The 7,075-nt window shown below is 37.7% G+C and overlaps 2 protein-coding genes across 2 annotated transcripts; one reads left to right on the top strand and one right to left on the bottom strand.

Moving 5' to 3' along the window:
• Window positions 1-238: 238 nt before the first annotated feature.
• LOC110710836 lies at window positions 239-1,714 on the bottom strand. The gene has a single exon (XM_021889176.1). It carries the CDS (start codon window positions 1,712-1,714, stop codon window positions 239-241), a length of 1,476 nt encoding a protein of 491 aa, XP_021744868.1.
• Window positions 1,715-4,739: 3,025 nt separating this feature from the next.
• Window positions 4,740-6,808, top strand: LOC110710740. Its single transcript, XM_021889079.1, has 2 exons — window positions 4,740-4,939; window positions 5,526-6,808. Exon 2 carries the CDS (start codon window positions 5,530-5,532, stop codon window positions 6,610-6,612), a length of 1,083 nt encoding a protein of 360 aa, XP_021744771.1. The 5' UTR covers window positions 4,740-4,939; window positions 5,526-5,529; the 3' UTR covers window positions 6,613-6,808.
• Window positions 6,809-7,075: the final 267 nt, after the last annotated feature.

Here is a 7,075-nt window from a genome sequence, read left to right as displayed (position 1 = left end):
CTTCATCCTGCACACTTTTCCAGAATTATTTTTATCAAAGCCAGGGGGAATTTTCATATATACCTCTTCCTCCAAGTCACCATGTAAAAAGGCATTATGAACGTCCATTTGATGAACCTCCCAATTCTTCACTGTCGCGACTGCAAGAAATGTTCTAACAATCACCATCTTTGCCACGAGAGCAAATGTCTCGTTCTAATCTAGGCCTTCAACCTGATGATTACCGAATATGACAAGTCTAGCCTTCAACCTCAGGAACACCACGGAAATAATAAAGTCCATCCACGCGTTCACCCGCTCCAATCACCTTCCTCGTCGTTAGGTCCTGTATAACACAAATTTTGTCAGTAAATTGTAGAGTGCAATTCAATTCATCACATAATTGAGTCGCAGAAATCAAATTGCAATTCAATTGGGGTACAAGTAAAACGTTAGTAATATTCAATCCCCCTTGTAAAGTAACAGTGCCAATCTTGGACGCATTAGCCCTCTTTCCATCCGGAAGACCAACCGGACAATGTTGAACATTAGTCACATTCGTCATCAAATTCAAATCACAAGTCACATGATTGGATGCGCCGGTATCAACGATCCAACCTTGATGATCCTTACCCTGTAATTTTGGTTTTATATTGTTCAAATGATCAATAAGTTGCTGAATTTGGGTAGGAGAAACACCCACGAGAGCAGCTCCATCAGTTGCCGTAGCACCTCCGCCTTGAGTGGAGTTAGAAGATGGTTGCCCAACAGTTTTGTTGGCTCGAACTTGTTGGCCGGCTGCTGCACCGCGACCCCCTGTTCTGCCAGCTCCTTTGCTAGAACCCGCGTCACCTCGGCCTCTACCCCTACCTCCACGAGGACGATCCCCCCACCATGATGGATAGCCGTTGAGTTGGTAGCAATCCGACTCATTATGACCGATGCGGTTGCAATGATTGCACACCCTATCCGAGCCACCCGTTGCACGCTGAGATTTGGCGGGTGTATCGACCTTGAAGGCCATAGGATTGTCACGCACCTCCCCGCCTTTCAAACGCTCAGCTTGTATTAATTGTTGATAAGCTTTATCAACTGTGGGTAACGAGTCCTGAGCCAAAAGTTGGCCCCTAAGCGAGCCATAAGCCTCATCCAAGCCGATTAAAAATTGGTGTAGGAAATCCTCCTGCCTCAATTTTTCAACTTGAGCCACAATGTTACACTTACACGAGCCACACGAACACACTGGAATGGTGATGTACGTTTTTAGTTCATCCCATATCTTGGAAATGCGACCAAAATACGCCGCGACGGAATCAGTTTTTCCTTGTTTACAATCACCCAAGGACATCTTTAATTGGCAAATTCGTGTGCCACTAACCACACAGAAGCGGTTCTTCAAATTGTTCCACAAGAGATGAGCATCATCATATTCACCAATCGTTGCCCTTACCGAAGGGTCCAACGTATTAGTAATCCACGAGACTAACATTGAATGAATAGCCTCCCAATCCTCCAGTTTCTCTTGATCCGATGGTTTCTTGATGCTTCCATCAAAAAACCCGTACTTGCGCTTAGCCTTCAACGAGGTTCGAATAGCCCTCGCCCATTCATCATAATTTTCACCCCGTAGTTGTATCGGAGTGATAATATTCCCAGGTCCATCACTCGAACCAAGGTGATAAATCATGCCCACCTTAATTTTTCCACCATCTCCGGAGCCGCTACCTCCTGTCATTGCTCTCGACTCACAGGAAAGAATTAAAAAAAAATTAATTTGGACCAAGAACTCGATGCACAGACTCAAGAACTCACAGCAAACGAACGTTGATTATGTAAATCAAACGCACGAAAAAAAATTTAAACCTTAATTGGCTCTTGATACCATGACAAAATAGGGAGAAGAGAGAATGGAATGACTTGATTATTATTCAAGAACAGGTTGAGTATTTATACAAAACCTAAGCTCATAAGATAGGAAACAATCTTCCTAAAAGATATACGTCTAACCATAAACCCTAAAGATATATTCTCAAAATAATATCTTAACATAAATATCCTAATTAAATATATTATTCTCTTAAATGATATCTATGACACATATATTTTCCGATATCTCTAACACCCTCCCGCAATCGTAACGGCAGTAACACGAACGTTGCGATTGGAAATTCTTCTTTTGTTGAAGTCAAGATGCACTCTTTGGTGATGTCGCCTTTAATTTTTTTTTTGTCTCTTCTTTTTCAATGATGAGAACGTTCATCTTCTCGAACTCATCAGTCATCAATCAAACGGGAACGTCATTCTTTTCGAACCTGCAAATATAACAATTTTTGGTTTTTCCAGAGCAAAACCGAGCTCCAATCAAATATTGGTTTGTCAGAGTAAAACCATACTCAAATTTCTTATTGGTCTTTTAGAGTAAACCACACTCAAATTTCTTATTGGTCTTTCAGAGTAAACCACACTCAAATCCAAAGGAGCAAAATTATGCTCGAATCAACTCACAAACCTTGTCTCACGGCACAAGGAGAACCAATTATATCTTGTCTCACGACACAAGAGAGCCGATTTTTTTTTTTTTTTCATCTTTGAGAGTCAAAGACACACCAAGAACTTTATTTTGATCTCAATGCTTAGAAAAGCCACGCATGATGTAATGTATACATCAAGTCATCAACTCAATGCTTAGAAAAGCCACGCATGATGTAATGTATACATCAAGTCATCAACTCAAACTCTGCACCAACACTAACTTGCACAGCGGAATAAACTAAAAAAAAAATTTGGTAATTTTTGCTAAAGGATCATCCCACCGGTGGGTTTAATTTCTAACCCACCGGTAGGGGGGAAATTTTTTATGAACGGTCCCAAAATTTAACCTGCTCTTGATACCATGTTAAACTAAGCACAAAACATCAAAGAATACTTTCTGTAATTCTCATTCATCACAAATATCACAATACATGAATATATAACACTTAGGATAATAATATCCTCAATATTCTGTCATATCTTTTCATAAGATATGTTTCCTAAATTATGCACAATAATATCACAATAAGATAATTCTAGATACACTAGAATATCTCCAACATGTCATAGATATCATTTAACAAAGTAGATTCCAATTGGAATGGTTTCCTTTAGATTTGCCATTGTAATGTAGATAATGGAATTTGAGAGGTTTCAAGTTTGGCCCATTAAAATGGATGGCGATTTTGACGTATTTAATCTGAAATTCTAAACTATAATCTTTAAAGTACAGTACAAATTTAGTCCCTTTAGATCAAAATAGCCTCCAAAGCCTTTAATGTAACATTTTAGTATTTTACAACGCGCAAAAATATTTAAAATTGGAGAGTGGGCCCCACTAACGGAATTAATTAACAGTGAGATAATGGCAAGGTTACTATATAGTCACTAAATGAACTTGCGGGTTACTATATAGAAGTTTTAAAAAGTAAAGGCACAACGTAGAAATTCTAAATAGCGGGTTACATTGTAGAATTTCCTAATATTATATATCTCTCTTCTCATGGTCCCCACCTAAACTCACCACTATTTTTTTTTAATTATATATTTCCTCTCACATTTATTATTTTTCAATAAACTATAAACCCCACTATCTTTGTTTTACAATTTTTTAATACTCCAACTACCCCACTTACCGCTTATTTTATTTAATTCAAATAAATTGCCTAAAATTATGTGTTGGTCAAAGTGTAACACTTAAAAAAACACGGAGAGAGTATAGATGTTGCTCAGAGCCTCAAACAATTAATTATTATCTAATAACATCATTTTCGAACGTTATGTAAGCTTGACAAATCTTTATAAATTTTACATATAATAAGCTCGTGCATTAAACAGGTCCAAAACTAGTCTATCTATATCTATCTATACTTAGTATTTAAAAACACAAACTATCGTCCTCATTATGCAACATGTAAATTAATTTTTTCACCAATGTCACATGTTAATTCATCATTTAACCTTTCTTTTTTTTATTCCCCTTTCTCATATTTAAAAAAAAAATTAAAAAAATAGCTTTAAATCAAAACATGTATGGATGTTGTTTGGTTCACTTTGCTTAAATTAAATATGTTCTATAATTACATTCAATTTTCACCCCTTCTTCTCCTTTATAAATTACTTATTTTTCAATAAAAACATATTATAAAATTAACATTTATATTGTATACCTATAAAAAAATCTGTCCTTTTCAAAAAAAAAAAAAAAAAAAAAAAAAAAAAAAAAAAAAACTATAAACAATACGGGACATATGGCTAGTTAAAAGTTTTAAAATCTAACCCACCTTCTCTTTCCAGCCTCATTCCCAGTGACGACAAAAACCACAATCAATACCACTTATTATTTATTCTATCCTCCTCCTTATTAGCCATTACCACCACCTATCTTTCTTATATTTTTTTCTATCACATCAACCACCACTGCCACCACCATACTATCACCAGCACCCTCACGAAGTTACCTTCTTGCTATCACCGCTCCTCCTCACTTATCACTTTTTTTGGAAATCTTTTAGATTTAAGCTATTTTAGGTTAGGTGTTCTAGGTTTTGAGAATATGGGTTGTTAGAGTGGCTTTTAACTAGTTTAGGGGTTTAAACGGTGTGGAGTTGGGTTATTAGGTGAATGGTTAGGATTACGACAATGTGGTGGGGGTGGGTTATTGGCAGTGGCGGACTGGGCCTTGTGCCTGGTGGGTCAAATGACTCACCAGGGCCCAAAAAAAATTTTAAGTTTTTTTTTTTTAAAAAAAAAATAAAAATAAAATTTCTAACTTCTGAGTTAGCCCTAGCCCACTTCGCCAGTTCGCCTCTTCCTCAGTTCCTCTTCGCTTCATCTTCCTCTTCGCATAATCGCATCTTCCTCAGTTCCTCTTCGCTTCATCTTCCTCTTCGCTGGGTTGCTGAATAGCACTTGCTGTGATTCTTTTGTAAGTTTCTAGGTTTTTATTTAATTTTCTCCTTGTGTATATATGATTGGGTGAGTAATTATAGATTTATCTATTCAGCTATTCTTTGGGCTAATTGGTTCTCAATTTTCTTAATGGGGGAAATTGAGGGGTAGTCGAACACTATCTTTTATGATGTAATTATTTTCCAAGCTTTAACATTTGTTTTTCTAATTAATGATCACACGGATCTAATTTGACATATGGCAGATTCTTAATCTTATCTTTGCAGTCTAATAGTTGATGATGATTGGTATAATGGCTTTTTATAATGTTAATCTTATTCTAGTTTATTGCGGTTTATAAGAAAATCTATATTTTTTTTTTTCAACATTCTAGGCTCTGACCATTATCATGTCGCTGGAATTACTTTTGCTAATGTAGACAACTGATAAACACAAATTCCATTCATGTTTGTTATTTTTACATTACTATATCTTGAGATATACACCCGGGTGTTTAATCGGATTTTCTACGGGTAAATCCTAGTTATTTATTGGAGGAAAACAATCTCTATCCATGGTATTAGAAGTTCCTAGTTTGTTTGATTAGCCGCTTTTGTGTGTAGGGATATGGGGATAGAGAGAGAGCAGAGTAGCACATCCGAAGCCGAAAGAGAGGAAAAAAGAATTGTGATGCTGGCATGGAGCGATGAACGCTTGCCTTCGGAAAGACTACAAGGTGGTACTCAATTATATCACACTCGTGCAGAATTTCACTCGGTGGATCTGAAGCACAATATATTAACTCGTTCTTGCTTTCCTTCAATTATCATGGCTAAGTTCTTTTCATCTGCCATGGTGTCATCTTTGAATAAATTTATCTACTTAGTGGGAGTGGGAGGAGCGCGATTATCTGTCGTCCAATCATCTAATGAGTCTTCCTCTTCCAACCACACATTCTACTCCGGCGGTTCATGTCTTGACATGTCTGATGAGGCTCCAGTGTGGTGTCCAGCTCCTGTCTTCTTTGAGGATAACACTTCTCCCAACTATGTTAGCTTTCTTGGCAATATTTACAACTTTGGATCTGTTTGCCTTGCGCCCCAGGTTCTTGAATGTGGTGCCCTTGGCCACTGTAAGTCAATTCGCTCTCTCCCTATCCCTCAAAGCCTTGCTGGTTGTAGTGTGTCTGTTCCTGTACTTCCCGACCCTTCCAACAAACGCATTCTTATGCGCCTCTATGGTGGTCCCCTTTCGTCGCCTTCCCTCTATGCTTTCACTCCCGATCCTTGTGCTGATGCTATTGGGACATGGGAATGTCTCACCTCTGATTTCCATCTTTGGGCTCATGCTGCTGCTGTTGTTAATGGGGTCATATATTTTCACTGCCATAAAGTTCCATCTCTTCTTTGTGCTTTTCATATAACCAAGAAAATATGGTTGAAAGTCTGGTGGGATTCGTGCTTTAAGGACAATGTTAATATGAATGCCGAAACTTTTAATTTCGATGCAATGCTTCATTTGGGCCACAATATTTTGTGCTTTGCTGGTTGGACACCAATATATTCCCGGACTGCTGTTTTTACCATCGAAGTCATATTTTACAAGTTCCAAGTGTTGGTCACCGGTGAAACTGTAACCGTCAAGGTCTGTGACTCCTACTCATATGAACTTCCGGGAAGTACCAATGTGTTTCATTTCCTCCCCATTTAGCAGGTACTCTTCTCCATCTAACCATCTCTTATTCTTGCTATTATTCTGTTACTTACTATCAAGGTATTTTACTGCCTCTTTTAATGTGGATTCGATTTATAATGCTAAATTTGTTCATCAACTTAGTTGTAAGAGGCATTGTTGGATAAATTTTCATTCCCAAAAATTTGGTTGTTTGGTAAAAATTTTTTTTACATATTTGGTTATCGATTGTGACTCACCAGTCGGAAATTCCTGGGTCCGCCACTGGTTATTGGGTTGGTGGTTTTGTTTTTATAGGGTGGGTGTGGTTAATACTAAGAAGAAGAAGATAGGAGATCTTTGATGGGGTAAGTTCGCGATTGTTTTGGGGGGTGGGTTAGTGATTGTGGGTGGTTTGAAGGTGGGTTTTTGGTCATGGGTCGGGGTTGGTTTTGAGGGTTGATATATGGTTGCTGTTAATTAGGTGGTTTGTGGTGTTAGA

This window comes from Chenopodium quinoa, unplaced genomic scaffold (assembly GCF_001683475.1).
Source record: "Chenopodium quinoa cultivar QQ74 unplaced genomic scaffold, ASM168347v1, whole genome shotgun sequence".
NCBI lineage: Eukaryota > Viridiplantae > Streptophyta > Magnoliopsida > Caryophyllales > Amaranthaceae > Chenopodium > Chenopodium quinoa.
This window is presented reverse-complemented; position numbering and strand designations above follow the sequence as displayed.